This window comes from Geotrypetes seraphini, chromosome 1 (assembly GCF_902459505.1).
Source record: "Geotrypetes seraphini chromosome 1, aGeoSer1.1, whole genome shotgun sequence".
Taxonomy (NCBI): domain Eukaryota; kingdom Metazoa; phylum Chordata; class Amphibia; order Gymnophiona; family Dermophiidae; genus Geotrypetes; species Geotrypetes seraphini.
The window spans coordinates 387,980,119-388,004,952 of record NC_047084.1 but is presented as its reverse complement, the minus strand read 5'-3'; the positions used below and the strand labels follow the sequence as shown (position 1 = coordinate 388,004,952).

The 24,834-nt window shown below is 44.1% G+C and overlaps 1 protein-coding gene across 4 annotated transcripts in view; it reads right to left on the bottom strand.

Annotated features, from left to right (window-relative positions):
• Window positions 1-21,937, bottom strand: part of RNF170 (ring finger protein 170) — a 117,938-nt gene extending 96,001 nt beyond the window's left edge. The window contains exons 1-3 of one of the 4 annotated variants that reach the window (XM_033916900.1): window positions 21,606-21,708; window positions 16,295-16,385; window positions 5,625-5,783 (exon numbers count right to left, since the gene is read on the bottom strand). In XM_033916900.1, the coding sequence (XP_033772791.1) occupies window positions 5,625-5,761 (137 nt within the window). In that variant the 5' untranslated portion in view covers window positions 5,762-5,783; window positions 16,295-16,385; window positions 21,606-21,708. Of the gene's footprint in view, window positions 1-5,624; window positions 5,784-16,294; window positions 16,386-21,605; window positions 21,709-21,733 lie in introns of those variants that run through there. The other 3 variants (XM_033916908.1, XM_033916915.1, XM_033916925.1) reach the window with 3 other exon arrangements.
• Between the last annotated feature and the right edge of the window lie 2,897 nt (window positions 21,938-24,834).

The window sequence follows — 24,834 nt, the reverse complement described above, 5'->3', positions numbered from 1 at the left end:
ACAGATGCTCTTCTGCTGGTAACTTGGCACATATTTGACAAGAATTCACATCCTCACCCCCTCAAGAGTCTATCCCAGTTGATTGGAAGCAAAATCAGGGGGTTTTCAGACAGATAGAGGCTTTTGAAAAAAAGATTGCTTGAAATCCGAGATGGCCGCCACCAGTAAAATTGCACCAAAAATAGCCTGTGGAAACTTTTCTAAAGTTCATAAACATAGAAATAGGGGGTTTTGAGGTGGAGACCTGAGCCCTAACCCCAGAAAACTTCAAGTTTGGGATTTTCTGACCCAGCCCGATTCTCCCATAGGAATGAATGGGGGTTTACTCACAGTCAGTTGGTATCTGCCTGCAGCTTTTTTCAATGCAGCTGAATGGAGGAAAGGACTTTTCTGCCTCAGATACTTCCAGCAATTCTTCCAGACCACAGACTCTTTGGGCTGCAAGCTGGATGGACCGATCTCCACCACTCACCCCCAAGGGAGCTCAGAGCACGACAGGGGTGAGTAAACACACACCAGTGCCCTGATACCCCAAGGGCTCTTACTCAGGATGCCCATAGCCTGTGCTCAAACCACTGAGAAACCCAGAAGGCAAGCCGGCTCCCAGGGGAATGGACCCCGAGCCCAGAAGACAACACAGCAGGCTGGTTCTCCAGGCCAACTCAAAGGTTTGCCCTGCAGAGCCGCAGAATGGCACAGCAGGTCTGCACCCTTTCCCAGGCAGAGAATCTCCCAGAATGGGGTCACAGGGCACTAAAACCTCTGAAAAAACAAATTTCTAACGCAAGAAAGCAAAAGGCTAAGCACAGCAGATCAGAACCCCTCTGCACAGTTTGCTTGCAGAGAACACCACTGATCTGTGAACTGCCTATATAGGGGGCTGGTTCAGGGGAAGGGATAAATCACCTCACATATGGAATCCAGAGTAAATGCAACTGAACTGTTTTTATATAATTCTTTCTAACTTCAATTGGGTTGGAAAGATTTAAAAAAAAAAAAAAAAAAAAAGAAAGACCACCACTTGTTAATATTTCTGGGGGAATTCTGAACTGTAGTCATGCAGAATTCTGCACATCCAGTGCAAAATATGGTACAGGCAGCTCCTCTTTTCACTCACTCTCTCCCTTCCTTGCTGAGACAAGCAGCCAAGAGGTGGAGTAAGTAAACAGCTGCATTTTAAGTCCCTTCCTCTGCCAGGCTAGACCAAACTGGTTATTTTAACCGTGCAGGCCTTTGGATAGCCCAATGATTCAAATAAATAGTTGGGACTAGGATGGCACAGGAAGAGGAAGGGGCCCTCATCTTCTTGCCATGCAATCTCAGCTGGGGAGGGAAGAAAAGAGTAGAACAACTGATGATGGTGACTGACTGTGCCATAAGATGATGGGGGGAAAAGTGAAGGAAAGTACAATGGAGATGGGGATGGGCATGAGGGAGCAAGCTAAAAGTGTGCTATGAGGATGAGATGATTAACAAAGAAAGCCGATATTGTGCATTGGAACTGGGATTGGGGTGGGGGCACAGCAAGCAGAGACTGTGTCACTTATGTGGGAGGAGAGATCAAATCCAAGGGTGGTCCAGTGATGTACCTGCCATGAGTGAGCTTTCCACATGCCTGCCTGGCCCCGAGCTGCTCCCTGAATGGCTGCTGCGAGTTCTCACAAGTCCCACGAGAACTCGTTGCAGCCAATCAGTGAGCGAATCAGCGCCCAGCAGGAGCAAAGAAAGCTCAATCCTGCCCGGTAAACTGCTTTACCGCGAGAACTCAAGACAGCCATTCAGGGAGAAGCTCAGAACCGGCAGGAGCGCAGAAAGCACCCTCCTGCCTGGTACACCACTGGACCACCAGGAATTCAAAAAGGTATAAGGGGGGAGACATGAGGGAGGTAAAAAAATTGTCATAGTCAGCCGGGAAAGGAGACGGGAGGGATTCCTCCTTTCCCGGCCCACCACTGAACCACCAGGTCCATACAGCAGGCTCATAAATTCCATAGAGAAAACTGGTGCTACAGATGCTACAGATTAAATCTTAAGAAAATCTTAAGATAGTGAGATCATAGCCTACAAAGAAGGCAATTCATTACTTTTGTGGCATTGGCAAAAAAGCAATCCACATGACGACACCACCTGAAGGAAGGTAAAATTATGTCCTTACCTGATAATTTCCTTTCCTTTAGTCACAGCAGATGAATCCAGAGACTACTGGGGATTACATCTATCAACCAGCAGGTGGCGATAGAGCACTTGATTTATCTTTGGTTATATCTTGGATGCACAGCCTCCTGGTCAACCAGTATAGGTCTTCTCAAACCAGTTGAATTAAAACACAAAGTAAAGCACATAAAGGCATGAGACATATGAATTAAAAGACACATATGCAACTTCATTCCCTCACACGTGCACATTGATGCTACAAATTAGAGAATGCAATTTCAACTAAAAGCATGCTAAAACTGCACCTGAGAGTGACAAGACCCCGCAACAGGGTGGGGCTCTGGATTCATCTGCTGTGACTAAAGGAAAGAAAATTATCAGGTAAGAATATAATTTTACCTTCCTTGTCATCAACAGCAGATGAATCCAGAGACTAGTGGGAAGTACCAAAGCAATCCAAATGTAGGGAAAGAAATAAACCAGCAAACAGGAAATCCCTAACCCCCAAATGAATATGAGAGAGATTTGCATACCCGTCACTTCCATTATATGCAAATCTCTCTCATGCATATTCATTAGGGATATCCTGAAAACCTGACTGGCTGGGGGGCCCCCAGGACAGGGTTGAAAACCACTGATCTAGGGCATCAAGCCTGGAAACGGGACAAGGGAAGACTCCTCCTCTAACTGAAGCCCTCTGAAGCACAAATCATTAGGCTCCCACAGGAGGCAAACTGCTGACCAAAGTCAAGAAGAATGTTAGAGAAGAGGCAAGACACCAAAATTGTGCCTGGGTCCCGAAGTGACAAGTGCCTTTCCCAGAGCCCCAACGAGATACAGAGAAAACTTCAGACACTGAGACAGATAATCCAACTTTTATCTCACTCCTCCACATGCATGACCCAGAAGGAGTGAAAAGAAAAACTCTGATCCAGAGAGAAAGAGCTGCAAACTAGCCCGCAACTAGCCTAGCCCCAGCTGTCAGCTGGCCGGGATTAAATAAGGTACACTAGGCCGCAAGCGAAGTGGCGCCCAGGCAAAGGCCAACCTCCTGGGGCCTACCGAATAGTGAGGACAAAGGCATCACTGCCGGAGGCGGTGTCCCTGCTCCGAGAGGAGAAAGACTGACAATGGAGGTGCCGGCAACTGCAGCAATGGTCCTCCCCCCCTTTCAAAGCGAGAGGGAAAGGCCTTGGCTGACCGCCCTCAGGGCCTCCTATCACCCGCTGCTGCCCACCCTAGCTGCAAGAAAGGGGCCACGCATGATTATGGCTGAAGCAGCTTCGGCTGCCTTTTGCAGCAAAGGAGTAGGAGCTTATGGGACCTAGGTATCCAGGTTCTTCAAGGAGGGAGGGGGGAAGGGAGGGAGGAGCCCAGGTGTTGCCCCCCCCAATGGCACTGTACAGCCCCCATCTCACAGCTCAACCGAGGCCCCAAGCCACAGGAACATGCCTAGGCCCATTCCTCCACCGAGGCCTCAAGCCACAGGGCTTGAGGAACATTTCTCTACTGCAGCCTAAACCACTGAAACCTGCACAGGAACATTTTTCTCTACTGAGGACTAAGCCACAGGAACATTTCTCTCTACTGAGGTCTAAGCCAGCTGGGAGGGCGAGGAAGGGACCTGGGTGGGCCCAGGTGTTGCCCCTAAAGTTGGCTCAGTATGACCAACACCCCTAGGCTCTACTGAAGCCGAAACCAGGAATCAGAACGATAACAGCCATTTTTCAGATCCAGGAAACTGGTACTGGTAGCTGCAGACAAGCCTGGCTGAAATCCACTGTAGAATCCAGGAGCTGTGAGAAACCTATCCATCAGCCTATTGGAGATAGAATATACTGGTTGGCCAGGAGATTGTGTATCCAAGATATTTCCGGTCCTCGGGAGCCACAGGCAGGTCAGGTTTTCAGGATATCCACAATGAATATGTACGAGATGGATTTGCATGCACTGCCTCATTGAGATGCAAATTTATCTCATGCATATCCTGAAAACCTGACCTGCCTGTGGCTCTCGAGGACCAGAATTGCCTACCCCTGCCCAAGGATAAATCAAGTGCTCTCTATCTCCACCTGCTTGTTGATGGCTGTAATCCCCACTAGTCTCTGGATTCATCTGCTGTTGATGAAAGAAAAATGCATTCTCTCTAAATCCCTTATGACAATAATAAAATACTATGGTGTGCACCACTGATAAACAGCTAGCTAGCTTTCTTCTTCAGAAGTGTGAAATATTTAAATGCACTATGAATTCATGATATCAGACTGAGTTGTTTCTTAAACTGTACAGTGGTACCTTGGATTACAAGCATAATCCGTTCCAGGATCATGCTCGTAATCCAAAATGCTCATTTATCAAAGCGAGTTTCCCCATAGGAAATAATGGAAACTCGCTTTGATGCGTTCCCCCCCCCGAGAACCAGCATTGCTCCCCCCGAAGGCCCTCCCCTGTGATCCGGCACCCCCCCCCCCCGAAGCGATTGGGCATCCCCCGCCACCCCCCCTACGCTTCTTACCCGCAAAGCAAGTTGGCCCAGAGTGCTTTTATGCCTCGAGGCGGTATTTAGACGTCTTGAAGGACCCCCGGGTAGGTAGTTAATCACCGAGAGGCTTGTACCTTCAATTCCAGCAAATCCCCATTCCCGTGTTACGCTCTGTTTCCACCTTGTCTTTCAGATCCCCGCTACAAATCCCGCCGCTTCCTTTCTCCAGGGTCCTGCTCTCTTCTGGCGCAAAAGTCTTCCAAATCTCCTTCAGCCTGCCTTCTCTGACGCAACTTCCTGTTTCCGGCAAGGCTGGACATATCCGAAGGAGAGACAGTGAATTTGAGGGGATGCTGCGCTGGAGAAGGAAAGTTGCAGGGCTGGTGGTGGGCGATCTCAGGTACTGTATTAGTTTGACGGGAGGAGGAGGGAAGGGCAAGCGGCTTTGAGAGAGAGGGGGGGAGACATGTTGGACCGGGGAGGGAAGCATGGTCCTCGAATGGTGTGAACAGATGTTTTCGGCGTGGTACAGCTGATGTCTTTTATTGTTGTTGTAAGAAGCGTCGGGGGGGAGGTGCCGGATCGTGGCGGGGGGGTGCCCAATTGCGTCGGGGGGGGGGGGGTGCCGGATTGCGAGGGGGGCACTCGTAAATCGAGCCATGCTCGGTTTCCGAGGGACCGATTTTGCAAATGTTTTGCTCGTCTTGCAAAACACTCGCAAACCAGTGCACTCGTAAACCGAGGTACCACTGTATATCTTAAAACGCTTTGTGCTTTTCAGCAAACACTTAGGACTGGTTTTGCACACAAATTCAATCAGGTTCAAACTTTGAGAAGCAGCATGAGCCTGCATTTCTTCTATTATCATCCGATAATGGTGGGGCAATTTTCAATAGAATCTAAGTTGAAAAGCACTAGAAAATTCATATATGAAAATGCCTTTCATGTCCTTGTTTGCTGTTATTTATTCTTCTAATAGTAATCTTACCTTACAAGCAGATATACTAATCCAGCAATGAATGTGAGACTGAGAACAACAGCCACCAGCACTTGGTCACTTATTCCTTCAATAACTGAGTCATCCTCCAGCTTCAGACTCACAACTTCTGCCTGATATTCGTCCATTCCAAGCTTCAAGCATCTAGACCTAGAAGAAAAATGAAAATATACACACAAGCCGCAGAGCTGTACATTATCTGTTTGATGCACAAGCTAGATTCATAAATAATACATTTAAATCAAGCAAAATAAAAAACATTATTTATCATAAGAAAACATAGTTCATATCTTCCTTAAGAAGTCAACACTTATTATTATTTTTTATGCAGAAAAATTTTCCAACACTACCACACTGCATTCTAGACTAATGAAAGTCAAACATCTTTTTCAATGAACTGCGCCAACACAGTTAGGAGTCTAATGACATCTCTCTATGTTAAATATCTATTTTCAGTACATAATAGGATTTTACTGACAAAAGTTAATTTTCTCTGAAAATTTATAAGCAATTTGTCTGCTTCAACTAATAGCCAATCTGTCGATCAAATCAAGAAGGATTCCGTAAGACTGGAAGGTGGCGAATATTACGCCAATCTTCAAGAAAGGTTTGAGGGGTGATCCAGGAAACTACAGACCAGTGAGTCTGACCTCAGTACCGGGAAAGATGGTAAAGGCAATGATAAAGGACTGCATCATTGAGCACCTTGAAGGATACAATTTGATGAGAAACAGCCAGCATGCTTGATGAACTTGCTGCACTTCTTCGAGGGAGTAAACAGGCAGATAGACAAAGGTGACCTGGTTGACATTGTATATCTGGATTTTCAGAAAGTGTTAGACTAGATTCAACATGAACGACTACTTTGAAAAATTGCGAACCATGGAATCGAGGGTGAAATACTCACGTGGGTTAAAAACTGGCTGGTAGATAGGAAACAGAGAGTGGGATTAAATGGACAATACTTGGACTAGAAAAGCGTCACCAGTGGAGTGCCGCAGGGTTCAGTGCTTTGGCCCGTGTTCTTCAACATATTTATAAATGATCTGGAAATTGGCACGACAAGTGAGGTGATTAAATTTGCAGACGATACTAAGTTATTCAGAACAGTGGATTGCGAAGATCTACAACGTGACAAACACACTCAAGAAATAGGCTGCAAAATGGCAAATCTTATACACGAACACAGGATGTCCAGGGCGGTACTTGGAGAGACACCCCAGGAAAGAGACTTGGGAATACTGGTCGACAAGTTGATGAAGCCGTCCACGCAATGTGTGGTGGCGGCGAAAAGGGAGAACAGAATGCTAGGAATGATTAAGAAAGGGATCATGAACAGATCAGAGAAGGTTATCATGCCGCTGTACCGGGCCATGGTACGCCCTCACCTGGAATACTGCATCCAGCACTGGTTGCCATACATGAAGAAGGACATGGTACTACTCGAAAGGGTCCAGAGAAGAGCGACTAAAATGGTTAAGGGGCTCGAGGAGTTGCCGTACAGCGAGCGATTAGAGAAACTGGGCCTCTTCTCCCTTGAAAAGAGGAGACCGAGAGGGGATATGATCGAAACATTCAAGATACTGTAGATAAAGACAGGTTGTTCACCTTCTCCAAGGTAGAGAGAACGAGAGGGCACTCTCTAAAGTTAAAAGGGGATCAATTCTGTACAAACGTAAGGAAGTCCTTCTTCACCCAGAGAGTGGTGGAAAACTGGAACGCTCTTCCAGAGGCTGTTATAGGGGGGAAACACCCTCCAGGGATTCAAGACAAAGTTAATCGAACATACACAGGTAGGGCTGGTCTCAGTTAGGGCACTGTCTTTGACCTAGGGGCCACCGTGGGAGCGGACTGCTGGGCACGATGGACCACTGGTCTGACCCAGCAGTGGCAATTCTTATGTTCAATAAAAATTTGTTTCGGTACCTCCTGAAAATGTGATTATAAAAATCCCACTCATACAAGAGTAATTTTTGCCATGGAAAGTTATGGGTACTGAGAAAGATAGTGAGGAACAAAGATGAGAATAGGAAGGGTAGTGAGTAGAAGGACACGTTAAGATTCTTTCGAGAAGCGCTTTTTAAGGTATGCTAAATTTAACCCATATGAGTCTCAAATTTACTGTGCAATCCAGAGGGAGGTACTGACTGTAAAAGTATGGTGGTACAGAATACACCTCATTCCTTTCTAGTTCCACACCTACCCCTCTGACATTTCTATCCCTTTAGGTCAGGGATTCTCAACCCAGTCCTTCCGACACACCTAGCCAGTCAAGTTTTCAAGATATCCACTATGAATATGCATGAGATATATCTGGAAACACTATCTCCATTCTGTGCAAATCTATGTCATGCATATTCATTGTGGGTATCCTGAAAACTTGACTGACTAGGTGTGTTCTGAGGACAGAATTGAGAACCCCTGCTTTAGACTTTTGAAGACAGAAGGCAAAGCTCCCTATGTTCAGCTGAAACTAAGTTTCATGGAGCAGGGACTGTCTCTGTGCGCCTAACATTTCCCTTTTAAGGCAATGAAAAAAAAGTTGAGGTTAAAGACCTATTCTTTTTTTTTAAATCTTTATTAAGTTTTCAAAGCTAACAAAAAGTACAAAACAATAAATATACATATATTAATAATCATAATAAGCACTTATCAATCAGTAACAATACAGGAAAAATAAAAACCCCTCTCCCATCCAACATTTTCCATCAGTGAATAAAACCAAACAAGAGATACCCCCCCTCCCACGGATGTGTGTGTGCTAAAAGATAAGACAACTATAACGAAGACACAAAAGACGTCAATGGACCCCAAACTAACTTGAATAACTTATTATGCCCCAGCATGTCAGCGTTCATCTTCTCATACTTATAACATAAGCATAAATTCGCCCACCAAAAAGTAAAACTAAGGCTATCCCAATTTTTCCAATTGCGAGTAACCATTTGCATGGCTATCCCGGTCGTAATAAGGAAAAGTCGATATTTATATCTGTCCAAGGGGAGGTTTATGATGAAATATCATCCCACATACGACTACATCATATGTCAATGGAATCGATGACTCCAGTATTAGACTGTCCCCATAATGATCTCCAAAAGTTGAGTATCAAAGGACAATAGAACAAATGATCCAGTGTCCCTATGTTTAGATGAAAGTGCCAGCATCTATTAGATTTAGAACTATCTAATTTTTGCAAACGAACAGGGGTCCAGAAACTACTATGTAACAAAAAAAACCCCCAAAAACATGTTTGTCTCATAGATGCTGATGTTGTACATCTCATCCTCCAAGTCCAAATCCGTAGCCATTGAGAAGCAGAATCTGCTGCTTAATCTCAATGCTCCAAATGTCTCTCAGACTAGTTTTTGGTTTCTTGTTCAAATATTCCGATATTAATTTATACTACTTGGCAGCCTAATGCCCTAGGAAATCTGTCTGGAAGCATAGGCCCGGAAAGCTATACTGATCCTTTAACCTTTTCTGAATGGCCTGCTTCAATTGCAACCACTTACACGCTTGGGACTTTGAGATACCGAATGATTGTTGCATTCGTGAAAAATCAAGTATTTTTCCATTTTATATTACATCATCTAAAGTACGTATACCTGCCTACATCTAATGCTTCCAGATGATCTTAAACTCGCCAATTTGAATCTTGTTCAACCATAAGGATTGACATGTGGACTGTTGTACCGGTATAGATGTTAAGTTACTCATGAATTTTAAGGTTTTCCAGGTGGTAAAAAGAATGTTATTGTCCTTAAAATTTGACTGCCTAGGTGTGTTCTGAGGACAGAATTGAGAACCAATGCTTTAGACTTTTGAAGACAGAAGGCAGAGCTCCCTATGTTCAGCTGAAACTAAGTCTCTATGTGCCTAACATTTCCCTTTTAAGGCAATGAAAAAAAACGTGAGGTTAAAGACCTATTCTATTATCTCACAACAGATAGCTTTTAGAACATGACAGCAAAAATTTGCCACTACAATATCACAAGGTATTTAATATAATGAGGCCATGAAAGGCGGTGCTGCAAAATGAAAGCAGAATTGTTCATGAAGTACTGCTGCTACCCTTCCTCACCTCTCTTTTCTTCCTGTCTTTCTAGCTTGATCCATAAACCTCCTTCTAATGGGCATGAATGCAAGTTGGTCCAGAGGAAGGCTACTAAAATGATAAGTGGTCTTCATCATAAAGCATATGGGGACAGACAAAGATGTATACTAGAGAATGACATGGGGAAAAAATTTCTCTCCGTCTCTGCTCCGTCCCCGCAAACTCGGTCCATGTCCCTGCCCCAGTGAGCTCGGTCCCCATCTCTGCCCCATCACCTTGAGCTCAGTCACCATCTCCGCCCTGTCCCATGAGCTTGGTCCCCATCCCTGCAAACCATCTGATCCTATCCGCATAGCCTCAAACAGTTTTATACTGAACTTATTTTATTAAAGTATAAAAAGAAAATATTCTGTACAATTGTCACTTTATAAATCAGAGTTCTGGCTGCCAAACTAGAGGAAAAGATTGCAGCTGGCAGGGCTTTGTTTATAAACGTTTATCAACACAGCTACAATACTACTTTATCCTAAAGCAAAAAAAAGAAAAAGAAAAGAAATATAATTTTTTTTCCTACCTTTGTTGGTTGGTTTCTGCTTTCCTCGCCTCTTCCTTCCATCCACTGTCTCTGCCTTCTCTCTGCCTCTTCCATATGGCATCTGTTCTATTTCTATGCCTCTACCAGAAACTGTCTGCCTCTCCCTTCCATCTCTCCCATTGGTCTGGCACCCATTTTCTTCCCTCCAATCCTCCATGATCTGGCATTTCTGTCTTCTTCCCTTCCATCTCTCACTCCCTCCACCAGGTGGTTTTTAGCATCTCTCTCCTCCTTTCCACCCTTCAGTTCTGGTATGTCTCCTCCCAATCTCCCAATGCTCTGGTATCTCTCTCTCCTCTCCCTTCCTTTTCTGGCTCTTCCTTTTCAATTTATTTTCTACCTCGTCTACTTTCTTACTTTCCAGTCCTCAATTTTCCTTTCATTGTGTCTACCTACAGCTTGCCACCTTCTTCTCTCACCCCTTCCAGTATCTCACTAACTCTGTCCTCTTCCCCCAATCCAGCATGTGTCCTTTGTTATTTATCCCCTCCTTCCATCCATTATGTGCTCCCCTCTCTCTCCTCTCAGCGTCTGTTCCCCTCTCTTTCAACTCCCCACTTCGATGCAGTGTCTGCTCCCTCTCAATCCCCACTTCCATCCAGCAACTGCTCCCCCCTCTCCTCCCCATTTCCCTTCATCGTCTGTTCCTCTCTCCCCTCCCCCTCTCCCCTTCTGCATATGTTCCCTTCTCCCCTACCTCTACTTCCCTTCAGCACCACTCAACCTCTTCCCTACTTGGGCCATCTCTCTCCCTTCCTGTCACCTTTGCGGCGCTTTTCAGAATCAAAGTTTTCTCTCTCTGAGCAGCCCGGAGACTGCAGCCTTCTCAGAAGTCACATGCGGCTATCCCAAACCTTCTTCTCTGACACAACATCCTGTTTCCGCACGGGTGGCTCACGTCAGAGAAGTTTCAGGGCACAATTTGTGAGAAGGGAGTGTCCAGGCCGCTCAGAGAGAGAAAACTGAAAAGCACAAGCGAAGGTGAAGGGAAGGGAGATGCCCCGACGAGAGGAAGAGATGCCCGGACTGCGGGGCCCAGGGCAGCTGCCCTGTCTGCCCTCCCCCAACACCAGGCAGGGATTGCCTGGGTCAGCCCCTCAGCGACATTAAGGTTCCAGTCGGAGCAGCCCTGCCTGCTCGAAGCTATGAAGAGTCTGATAGGCCAGCCCCAGGAGGTGCGAAAAAGCAGACAGCCCAGAAGTCACAGGTTTGTGGGTGGGGGGGGGGTTGCTGCTGGTGATCAGGAAGGAGGCTGCTGTACCACATGATAGCAAGGGAGGGAGGGGGAGGCTGCTAGACTGCATGATCATGAAGAGGGCTGCTGACCACGAGGGGCTGATAAGGGAGGCAACTTGCAGCAGATACTTTACTGCAGGGACAAGGCCATTCAGGTGAATGGCCTTGTCCCTGTACACAGGGCAACCAGACTTCCCCCCCTTCACGTTCCTGCGGGTTACCGTGTCATTCTCTAATGTATACTTTTTGGAGGAAAGGTGGGAGAGGGGAGATATAATAGAAACATGACAGCAGATAAAGGCCAAATGGCACATCTAGTCTGTCCATCCACAGTAACCATTATCTCTTTCTGAGAGATCTCACATGCCTATCCCAGGCCCTCTTGAATTCAGACACAGTCTCTGTTTCCACCACCTCTTCTTGGAGACTGTTCCATGCATCTACCACTCTTTCCATAAAAAAGTATTTCTGCAGATTACTCCAGAGCCTATCACTTCTTAACTTCATGCTATGCACTCTCATTACAGTTTCCTTTCAAATGAAAGAGACTCGACTCATGCACATTTATATTATGTAGGTATTTAAATGACTATCATATCTCCCCCTATCCCGCCTTTCCTCCAAATTATACAGATTGTCTGTCCCCATACGCCTTCAGTCTGTCCCCATACGCCTTATCATGAAGACCACACACCATTTTAGCATTCTTCCTCTGGACCGACTCCATCCTTTTTATAAATTTTTGAAGGTGCGGCCTCCAGAATTGTGCACAATATTCTAAATGAGGTCTCACCAGTCGTATACAGAGGCATCAATATTTCCTTTTTTCCTACTAGCCATATAGCTTCCTATGCACCCTAGCATCCTTCTAGCTTTCGTCGTCACCTTTTCAACCTGTTTGGCCTTAAGATCATCGCATACAATCACACCCAAGCCCCGCTCTTCTGTCGTGCACATAAGCTCTTCACCGCCTACTGTTTCTTTGGGGGTTTGCAGCCCAAATGCATGACCTTGCATTTCTTAGCATTAAATTTTAGCTGCCAAATTTCAGACCATTCTTCAAGCTTCACTAGGTCTTTCTTCATATTATCCACAAAGAGGCAAATCTTAACTGACAGTCCTTCAGCAATATTGTTTATAAAAATGTTAAAAAGAATAGGCCCAAGAACAGAACCTTGAGGCACACCACTGGTCAGTGGTGTACCAAGGGGGGAGGGGGCGGACCGCCCCGGGTGCACGCCCTAGGGGGGATGCACAGCCAGCCAGGTCCGGAACGTCCTGCCCTACTTTGCAACAGGACCTGCACCTCAGCGTGGCTGCCGGTGCACCCCCTCCAACATACTTGCTCTGAGGTGCAGGAAGGTCCTGCGATGACTACGTTTGCCAGCTCTGCTCCGGAAGTTACATCAGAGGGGGTGGACCCGGCAGACTCAGTCATCACGGGACCTAGCCGCAACTCCCTGCATCTACTGGGTCCACCCCCTCCGACGTAACTTACTTCTTCCGGATCAAAGCCAGCAGATGTAGTCATCGCGGGACCTTCCTGCACCTCAGCGTGGCTGCCGACTCTGCTCCAGAGCAAGTACGTCGGAGTGTGGAGGACCGGCAGCTACAGTCATCGTGGGACCTTGCTGCATGAAGGGAGAGACGGGAACAGGACTGCTGGTATGGAAGAGTGGTATGGAAGGGTGGAGGGAGAGAAAGGGGGCAGGGATGTATGGAAGGGTGGTGCTGATGGAATTGGTGTGCATGAAAAGGGAAAGAAAGGGGGAAGATGCTGATGGAAGTGGGGGGAAGGGAGAGAGAAGGGGTAGATGCTAATTGAAGAGAGGTGGATGGAGAGCTAGAAAGGGCAGACATTGGATGGTAGTGGGGAGGGTAGAGGGGGAGCCTATGCTGGATGGAAGTGTGGATGGGAAAGATAAGGGAGCAGATGCAGGAGGAAATGGAGAGGAGTGAAAGAGGGGAGCAGATGCTGGATGGAAGTGTCCAGAAAGAGAAGGTACTAGATGGAAGGGGTAGAGAAAGAGGGCACATGATGGAAGAAGGGGAAAAGGGGCACATGGTGGGGGGAAAAGGATTGAGTTAGTGAAATACTGGAGGGGGTGAGGGAAAGAGGTAGCAAGCTGTAGGTAGATAGTAAAAAAGGAAATTGATGACAGGGTAGCAAGAATGTAATCTAGACAGATGCAGAAAATGAATTGAAAAAGAAAATGAGGAGAAAAAGGGAAAGGGATTGCAGAGGAGAGGTGTGGGAGAGGGAAGGAGAGGAGAGAGATGCCAGACCAATGGGGGTGAAAGGAGAGATGGAAGGGGGAGGCATACAGTTTCTGGAAGGGGCATAGAAGGAGAGAAGATGCCATATAGGGGCAGAGAGACGGCAGACAGTGGATGGAAGGAAGACAGTAACAAGAAGATGAGGAAAGCAGAAACCACAGAAGACAAAGTTAGAAAAAAGATTTTCTATTTATTTATTTATTGCTTTAGGAGACATGTGTCACTGTTTCTGTGGTGTTGCATTGTATGCAGAGTCCAGCTTCTTGCTGGTTCAATTTAACCTTTGTCTATGTATTTCTATTTTATCCCCCCTCTTACAAAACTAAGGAGCGTTTTTTAGCGTCAGCCATAGTGGTAGCAGCTCTGATGCTCAGAATTCTATGAGCATCAGAGCTGTTACCACCATGGCTTAAAAACCACACTACAGTTTTGTAAAGGGGGAGGGGTTAGTTTGTGAATACATATTCCATACTAGGCGAAGGTGTTTTCTGTCTTCTGTGTGTTCAAAAGACATGGTTTTCTGTTAGGACTGACTTCAGGATTGATCTGTACTAGTCTGGCTTGTTTAGTTTTACAATGGATGTATTGATGTTGTACTGTTCACTGCAATATGTAAGATGTTGCCTTTTCCTAGGTATACTCTTGTGTGACGTTTGGATTGCTACTAAAAATCATGTTCCTATCCAAGATACTCGAGCGTGCTATTTTCCATCGCCGCCTGGACTTCCTTTCAACTTGACAGATTCTCGATCCTCTACAATCTGGTTTTCACCCCTAACACTCCACAGAGACTGCCCTCACTAAGGTCTGCAGTGACTTGTTCTTGGCCAGATCTAAGGGCCTTTACTCTCCTTATCCTTCTTGACCTCTCTGCTGCCTTTGATACTGTAAATCACAACTTACTCCATGATATGCTGTTCTCATTTGGATTCCGTGATTCTGTCCTCTCCTAGTTTGCCTCCTACCTTTCCCAACGCACCTTTAGTGTATGTATTGGTGGGTCCTCTTCTGCTGCTACTCCACTTGTAGTTGGTGTACCTCAGGGTTCTGTCTTAGGACCTCTTCTCGTCTCTCTCTCTACACCTCTTCCCTCGGTGCCCTGATCTCCTCCCTTGGCTTCCAGTATCATCTTTATGCTGATGACTCCCAGCGCTACCTCTCTACACCTGAAATTTCACCTAAAGTCCAAGAAAAAGTCTCTGCTTGTTTGGCTGACATCGCTGCCTGGATGTCTTGCTGTCATCTGAAACTAAATATGTCCAACACTAAGCTGCTCCTCTTACCTCATAAACCCTCTGCTCCTTTCTCCATCTCTGTAAATATTTATTTATTTAAAAATTTATATACCGCAATAAATACTATGCAGTTTACAAAATTACATGTATACATATTAAAAATACTAAAACATGTTTCGACAGAACAAACACAATAAAGCATTAACATTTGCATTATTAAAACCTTTTTTCAACAAGATAGAATGACAAATCCCATGAAAACATTTACAGGACGGTAAGACTTCAGCAGCAAATAGATTTAGCACATGAAGGCATTAGCAAATAATTGTGTTTTCAACATTTTCTTAAAATTCAGTCTCCCATCACAAAATCATTGTTCCAGTCTCCTCTGCTCGCAACTTTGGAGTCATCTTCGATTCTGACCTCTCATTTTCTACGTATATCCAATATGCTGTTAAGACTTGTCGCTTCTATCTTTTCAATATCACCAAAATTAATCCCTTCCTCTCTGAGCACACTACTCGGACCCTTGTCCAAGCTCTTATAACCTCACACTTAGATTACTGCAATCTACTCCTAACTGGTATCCCTCAGTGTTGCCTCTTCCCCTTGCAATCTATGCAAAACTCTGCTGCATGATTCATCTTCTACCAACCTCAGTACGCTCATGTCACCCCTCTCCTTAATTCACTTCACTGGCTCCCTATCTGCCTTTGCATACAGTTCAAGATCTTATTGCTGACCTACAAGTGTGTTCATTCTGCTGCCTCTCAATATCTCTCCTTGCACACCTCCCAGAGAACTCCGTTCCTCAGATAAGTCACTCTTAATGTTTCCCTTCTCCTCCACTGCCAATTACAGACTTCATTCCTTTCGTCTGGCTGCCCCCTTATGCCTGGAATAGATTACCCAAATTAGTCCTTCAAGCCCCTTCCCTTCCCTTGTTTAGTACACTGAAGACCCACATTTTTGATATAGCTTTCAATCCTTAACCCTACTCCTCTGCCCTCCAACCCAGCCAGCTGATTAACTGTTCCCCTTAACCGTATCCTTGACATCTTGTTTGTCTATCTTGCCTGTTTAGATTGTAAGCTCTTTCAAGCAGGGACTGTTTTCTTACTCTTTGTGACTTTGTACAGTGCTGCGTGCATCTGGTAGCGCTATAGAAATAATTAATAGTAGTAGTATATTCCAGAAACTTCACCATTCTCTGTTTTAAAAGCATCTCCATTAATTTGCTTACCACAGAAGTCAGACTTACCGGCCTTAATTCCCTACTTCTTCCTTACTTCCACTTTTGTGCAGCGGGACCACATCCGCCCTTCTCCAGTCCTCTAGTGCCACTTTCGACTCTACAGAAGCATTGAAAAGGTCAGTCAGTAGAGCCACCAAAACTTCCCTAAGTTCTTTCAGCACCCTTGGATGTACACCATCCAACCCCATCACTTTGTCTACCTTAAATTTAACCAGTTCATCACGAACACAACCCTCTGAAAATCGATCAAGGTCTACCACTACTCCAGGGGTGTCAAAGTCCCCCTTGAAGACCACAATCCAGTTGGGTTTTCAGGATTTCCCCAATGAATATGTATGAGATTTATTAGCATACAATGAAAGCAGTGCATGCAAATAGATCTCATGCATATTCATTGGGGAAATCCTGAAAACCTGATTGGATTGCAGCCCTCAAGGGACTTTGACACCCCTGCACTACTCCATCCCTATTCGCATTTGTCTTCTGAGGGCACAAGTCTAGAAGGATGCTAGGGTGCTTAGGAAGATGTATGGCCAATAAGAAAAAGGAGGTATTGATGCCTCTGTATAAGACTCTGGCGAGACCTCATTTAGAATATTGTGTATAATTCTGGAGACTGCACCTTTAAAAAGATATAAAAAGGATGAAATCGGTCCAGAGAAAGGTGCTTTCAACCTTGAACAAAGAACAGAAATATTTGTTAAGCAATTTAGCCTTTTCTTTATCAGTTAAAAACTAATTTTGGCTGCACAAGTTTAGCTGATCGAAATTTCCTCCTCTTCCCAATTTGGCAAAATATAAATGGGATCTCAACTGGTAGGAAGACAATTCGCAGGATATGACAATTGGTAGGATGAAATTGTTAGGAAGACAATTCATAGGATATAACAATTGGTAGGAAGATCCTGCTAATCGTCATTATCCTGCCGCTACCAATGGCATCAGAAAAGGGGGCTCCCCCCTCACACACATACCGACTCCACACCTCCATAGACCTCCTCCTGATACCCCTCTGACAACCCCCCTCATACTATTCCCTCTCATGGGTGGTCCATGTAGGACAACTCCATGCTGGCCAACACCCCTCCATACACCCCTGACATCACTACTAAAAATAGCCCACTCAGACCTAATATATATTTCTTATACACACATATGCTATATACACACAGACAGCCTTTCACTACACAAACAGATTTACTCTATTAAAATAAAAAAGAAAGGACAAGGGTCAGGGAAATGCATTCTTGAGACATGTTAACAAACTGATCTAGTTAACACCATATCCCGCACCAGGGCAGTCTTGAACTAGAAAGTACCCCTTCCTTTTCTGAGCTTACTGACTCAAAAAAGGCATTGTGTCTCAGCTAGTTGCTCTGCTCTGAAATGCCCAATATTCAGATGCAGTTAACCTGTTAATTTTAATTGGTTGATGTTATCTTGATATTCAGCTGCAGATAAATTATCAGGTTAATTCCACCACTCAGCAATTGTTTGAAATCTACCCTTTTGTAATCACAGCCACTACCCTGATCTCTTTTCTGACCCTTGATCTTTATATAGTTCCAAGAATACTTGAATTCTCTCATTGTTCAGCCAACAGGACCAGTAGCAAAGCCCTGAGGAAGCAGAGGAGGAAAAGCAGCTTTGGAGAACTGCAGAAGCCAGCTTCAAGTGAACCCCAGGATATTTGATTAAATAATCCACAAGATTCTTGAAAGGACTCCCTTGGGATCCCTGAGGAAGACATTTTGGTTGAAACACAAACCATGTTGGGTTCTCCTCATTTATCACATTGCGGATTATCTTGCTGAACAACCAATAAAAAAGACATCAGGAACATCAATTCCCAGAGATTTTTTTGTTTTGGTAGGCTATTCTCAGAACCTACTACCCTTTCAAAGGTCAACATAATAAAATAATGGTAAAAACCCATTTTAAAAAATTTATATGGATATTTTAATGCCAGGGCTAAGCAATTAGCTTACCAAACGATGTAATAAGATACAATATGCAAATCTGCACCATAATAAAAATCTACATGAACCTTAAAAAAAAAAAAAAAAAATCACCAGCATGGATTTTTAATGTGGTTCTTGTTAGATTGGCCCCTCTTGTACCTGGCTGCTTCAAGCTCCATAAAGGAAATAAAGGGAACACATGAAAGAAAGATCACCTGCTGTCTGTCTACACACGTGCATCTACTGTATTTCTAATATTAGTGAATGCTGTACACTGAGCTGCTGCTCCAGGTTTTGGGTGGTTGGGGTGGGAGGGGGGGGAGAACAGGGAACAATCTCTTGAAGGGGGGAATTTAGGAAACACCTAAAAACATATCTGTTCCTGAAGTACTTAGGTAGATGATTAGTACAATCTTATTCCACAATAACTGATCTCTAGAGCTATTAAATTACTAGCTTTTAACTTTGTTAATTCTACTTAATTTGTAGCATTTTTAATCATTGTAAACCACATAGAACTTCATGGTCCTGAAGTATATAAACTGTTGTTATTATTAAGATCGAATGGGATGGAAATTTACTGGCCAAGTGGCACAAAGTACTAAAAAGTAGAAGAAATGTCTGATAAGCAACAGCAGCCTATAAAAGATATAGTTTTGAAACATTTTGAAGTATTGTCCGTAATTGAGATGTAACTTTGTATATAATTTTTTTTGCCAACTATAGCAATAGTCTTTGATATTATAACTGTATATGTTCTTTTATACCCTGTGCAGAATAGCAGGATGTTGCGGGCTATAAATTTTAGAATAAATAAATATGAGCCGAGTGGTTGTTGGCCACACACTTTTTCCATGAAAAGTTGAGTTTCCACAACATCTATATGGCAGAAGATAAAGCTAGAATGGCTCATATCTGGACCAGCAGTAAAAGCAGCATGCATTAGTGCTGTCTCTTCAGCTACAGGATAGCAGGGAACAGTCAAAAAGAGCCAAAACAGTTGGTACAAGATTATCCACTGCTGACAACAAGTACTGCAACATCCTGTATATCTCCTGGCCCTAAGAAAAAGTCAACCCACTTCAAGTCCTGAGTTGGGGCTACCACTGCTCCAACATCTATACATGCCTCTCCTCCAACAAACACCTGGCAAACTTTTCCAAAATTTGTAAATCACCTCCAGGGTGGAATAAAGATTCTGCATTAAGTGAGATGAGCAAACACCTAGCATGGTTCAGTAGAGGCCAACTGAAACTGCTATCGAAACCAACCACTTTAAGCCAAAACCAAAACATCTCTAGTTTCAGCTGAAACTGAAATCTAAAGTTTTTTTTCACATTCACACAACCAATGAGGCCCTCTGGGGATTATCAGTAAGAGTTTGTAGTCCTCTACTAAGCCCACAGATTATTACCCTCCATTCCCAGGACAGGCTGACAACTAGGAGAGCCATTTTAATAAGAATTTCTCAACAAGTCTGGCATGTTTAAGTTTCCAAGTCAAGGCAGATATAGTTAAATATCCTTCAAGACTTTGTGGAAATGCCAGCTTTTTATGCTTACCCAAACTGTGCAGTTAATAAGAGAAAGTAGCATTGAATGTTTCCTTGTTCAAGACTTTTCTTTGTGAATGAGCCTTTAACTTTCCTCCCACCTAAGAACTTCTGCTTTTCTTTGATAATCTGGTCAGAGACCCAGGGAGACATGGACAAATATAATTTTAACATCATTATATTGTTGTTTTTTCTACCTCTGAGCATGTGTGATTGTGTTCTTTCCTGTTTTTAAATGGCATTCTTTTCAACAAATTTTATTTTAGTACTTTGTACACCACTTTGGTCCACATGCTAGAAAAGGTGGTCTATTAAATAAACAAACATTTAGGAGTCCTTTTACTAAGGCGTGCTAGCCAATTTAGCTCATACTAAACGCTAACGCATCCATAGAATATAGTGGCATTTAGCACGCATTAAAACAGCTAGCGCACCTTAGTAAAATGACCCCTTAGTTATAAAACTGCTTAAGGACAAGCACAAAATGGATTCTTACTAAAATATGGTAAAGGAGTCTAGACATTGGTTTATGCTACAGACATTATACCAACCTGGTGCACAATTCAGAATAAAAAATGTGAGGACTATATGCTTTGAAAAATTACAATCAAGAGCAATACATTTTGAAAATTATTTTCTAATATATAAACTTCATTTCACTATAATTTCACTTAATTTTGTATCAAAAGCATTTATTTGGAGAACTCTATTAACTGAAATATCACAAATTCATTACTTGCAACTATATCATGCAAAAAAAAAAAAAAAAAAAAAAAAAAAAAAAAAAAAAAAGCAAATAGTACCTCCCTGCCTATCTTACAATCCCTGGTGGTCTAGTGGTATATTCAGAGAAGGAGTTATCCTCAGTCACTCTTGTCCATGTCAGCTCTACTCTTAAAATAGCAGCCATGACATCTTGTGCACTCCGAGATTGCCACTACAAATCATGTCAGCCATTTTGAGAGCTAAGCCAGCATAGCAGAAATGAGTGGGGATCATTCCTGCTTCAACTACAATCCTAGACTATCAGGGATTGCAGAATAGGCCTGAGAGGGGCACCTACAGGTGGGCAGGGCAACTACTGTATTGAGGGAAGGGAGGAGTTCGGAAGACAAACAGGAGAAAGCACAAAATTTCAGCTTCCACAGAAAACAAAAGATTATTTTTTGTCAAAGCCTTTGCCCAAAATCAAAACTGGGAGAAAGCGAATTTTGGGCCAGTTTTGGCACCATAACCAAATTCAGTCAGCCTTTATGGTTCAGGATAGTGGAACACATACATGGGTTGGAGGGGCGAAACAAAACCAATCTTTGGCCCCCTAATTGCTGATTCTGAGTTATACTAACTATTCCCAGGCCATGGCCTAGCTTCTTAAACGACCTAGGGTATTGTGCTGATTTGCATGTGGATGAGTAGAGCAACAGGCTAAGAACCAGGAAAGTCATGATTCAACTCTCAATGATGCACGTTGTGATCGTGGACAAATCAATTAAACCTTTTTTGGCTCAGTTTACCTTGGAGAAAAAGATAATACGTTCAAGGTACTTTCGGCTACTGAAAACAGATATCTGCTGAATGCACTATTTAGCGTTGTGATTTTGGTGCAGATTTTTCCCAAGCTAAAACTCGCAACACAGGATCGTAATATTTGCAAAGACAAATTACACATAGGAACCAAGTAAAACCACTGCGCTAAAAACACAAGCATCTGCGGGGAGTGAATTACCCAGCTACTGGGCCGGGCCAACTTTTCTGCCACTCAGCAGCGCTGTCCAGAAAGGCTGAACAGCACCAGTAATTATACCTGCACGCCGACGCTTAACTTGCAAAACTAAGGCTACAGAATTAACATAAGCATACAGCAGCGTTGCCAACTCCCAATGACCCGCCAAATTAGGGTCCCTCTTTTTTTATTTTACCGCTACTGCCCACCTTCACTCCCGAAACTACCAGAGAAGCATATGGGGCGTGTACTGCACTGTTCCGCGCACGCGCTCTCAAATAAGACGTCACAGCCTGCGACGCCACGACGTCTGCCGGTTCTGCAGTCATATTAGTGCGATTACGCAACAACTCGGGACGTCGCCATCTCCAAACAGCAGTGTGTTATTTCCGGTTCTGCACTCGTACTACGACGCATGTGTCTTGTACGCTCTTTTCTAGGTCTCGCGTTAAGTGTGAGCCGAGAGTTAGATTTGTTGTTCACTAGGTTGCAAACAGACTGGAACTAACTGATCTCCGGAGGAAAGTGAGGGATCGGTTTTATCGGGTCTGGGAACAAGCAGGATCCTCTGGATCTTTAAAGTACCACATTAAGACCAGAATAATTTTCCTTTGGCAGCCACTGCTGGCTTTGGTATGGGCCAAGTCCCCAGGTTGACCTGTTATGTCTGGCTCTTTCCAATCAGAAAATCCGGATCCCTAGACCTGCCCCCCAGTTCCACCCATGCTGCCTGCTCTTGTCAGGCAGGAAGGACATCCACGCGATTACATCAGGTGGCATTTGCACAAGCACTTATGCCCGACACTGATTTCTTCAAAGCTTTTAAAAACCTGGACAAAGTGCTGGGTTTTGAAAAGCCCTCCGGTAACTTGTTGGGGTGAGATTAAGCAAAGGAGTATATAGCAGGATCTTTGCAGGAGGGCTGCATCCACTTGGATCTATCCCCCATTGCTTCCACGAGGGCGGCAACTACCTGGATCCAGTCTCCTTGTCTTCCAGGAGGGCTACATCCACCAGGATCTAGCCCCCATTGCTTTCAGAAGGGCTACATCCACCTGGATCTTGCCCTCATTGCTTTCAGGAGGGCTACAACTACCTGGATCCAGCCCACTATGCTTCCTGGATAGCTGAAAGCACCTGGCTCCAGCCCCCATTGCTTCCAGGAGGGAACTCGACCTGGATCTAGTCTCCTTTTATTCCAGGAGGGCTGCACCCACCTGGATCCAGCCCCATTGCTTCTTGGATGGTTGCATCTACCTGGATCCAGCCCTGTATGCTTCCTGGAAGGCTGCACCTACCTGGATCTAGCCCCCATTGCTTTCAGGAGATTGCTTCCAAGGCCTGGGTAAACTTCTCTTTAGTGCACTGTACTGACCGCAAAGCAACTTTGGGAAACTGCTTGCAGTTAATAGGACCGGCTATAACATTTGAATATGTCATATTGGCTGGTATATGCTCTTTCTTCAACATATTTACAGAGTGGGAATGTTGTCAACTTGACCACTAGTGGTCATCTTGAAAGATTTGACACATTTTTGCAACTTATTCATTATGGAAACAAATCTGTCCTGATAAGTTCTAGTTTATGGCCCTGCACATTTTTTTAAATGTTCTTTTACTGAAGAAAAATGTCTAAAATTTCTGGGGAGAACACTGTAATCCAAAGCACTCGTATATCAAAGAGAATTTCCCCATAGGAAATAATGGAAACTCAGGCAATTCTTTCCACAACCCAAAAACTTTAATATAAAATATTGTATGCTGTGAGCACTTGAGCTATGGGTAAATTGGGTGTGAAACTTCTATTACGTTCAGCCGCACGCTGCATAAGATGTGCATATGTCATGCGTGGGTAAAATAGGCGTGACACTTTTATTACATTCAGCCGAGCTCAGCTAAGATGTGCGCTTCAACTGTGAGTTCTGATGATGTGATGCGCGATATGTGCTTGTACTGCAAGACAATGCTTGTTTATCGAGTAAAAATTTAATAAAATGTTTTGCTTGCAAAACACTCGCAAACCACATTATCTGACAAACACACGATTGATTTGCTTATTACCTGAAGGTTTTTTGTGCTATTTTTCTTGTTTGATTTGTACTGTGTTCCCTCTCTATCTTGGATTATATGTAACATTGAAAGATTAGGTTCTTACCTGGATAATCTTGTTTCTGTTAAAATACACAGGAAACCATATGGCCCACTCTGTGCGGACTTTTGATTCACCTGATTTCTGCCTTGGATGTTGCCAGTGTCCATCTTGTGACCTCTTCTACTGTATCTAAGATTAAGCAGAGACATTGCTACAAGAACAGGGGGGCTCCTTATTCTCTTTTCCCTTTGGAGGGTTCTCTAGCCCCTACTAGTTTCATTTAGCAGGTTGGTTCCTGTGCGTAATTTATTGTTCAATATTTGCTTGTTAAATGTTTATTGATCATTGTTCTGTTTTATAAGTTACAGAGCAGAACTTCTCCTGTTTCAGTAGAATTTGAGTGCTTTGGTACCAATTGAAGAGGGAGCTGCTCTTCACTGCAGAAGAAGAGTTCAAAATCTTAAAGTGACACCCTTCTGCAGATTTGTGGCTAGTGGGAATCAACAGCTAACATACGGACTCCTGTGTATATTAACAGAAACAAGATTATTATTATTATTTTTTTAGTATTTATACAATGTTTTTAACCTAGTTTACTTTCAGGTACTCAACTGTTTCTTCCCATCTGTCCCCGTGGGCTCACAATCTGACTAAATACTTCATCTTTCTTTGGCTATCTGTGTGTTTTCTGTCCCCGGATGCATCTGTAGTCAGGACAGCAGAACGAGGCTAATACTAATTGGGACCTATTCGTTTCAGCTGGGGGCTTTCCATACGGGATGGAGATTTGGTGCCGGGACTCTAAGTGAGTATCTGTTTTCTAGTGCTCACCGGTCTCTGCCCTCTTCCACGCCCTTATTTGATTATTGAGGCTTTTGGCTAGTCTCTTGAGATTTTTGACCCTTTGTGAGTTTATAGTGGTGGTTTTGGGAACCCCACAGATTACCTGTCCTTTTGGGAAGGACCGATTTAACAAATTACCTGCCCTTTTGGGAAGGACTGCTTTAACTAATTACCTGTCCTTTTGGGAAGGACTGCTCTAACTAATTACCTGCCCTTTTGGGGAGGACTGCTCTAATTCAAATCTGTACAGCCTTGCCTGTTCTGCTGTTCTGGCATGTTCTTTTTCTTTCTATTGCATTGTATATTACGGTGTCTTGTGTATAAGCTAAGGTAAGTGAGATTTGTGTTTTGTTCTGGGTCAGACCGGATCCTCCC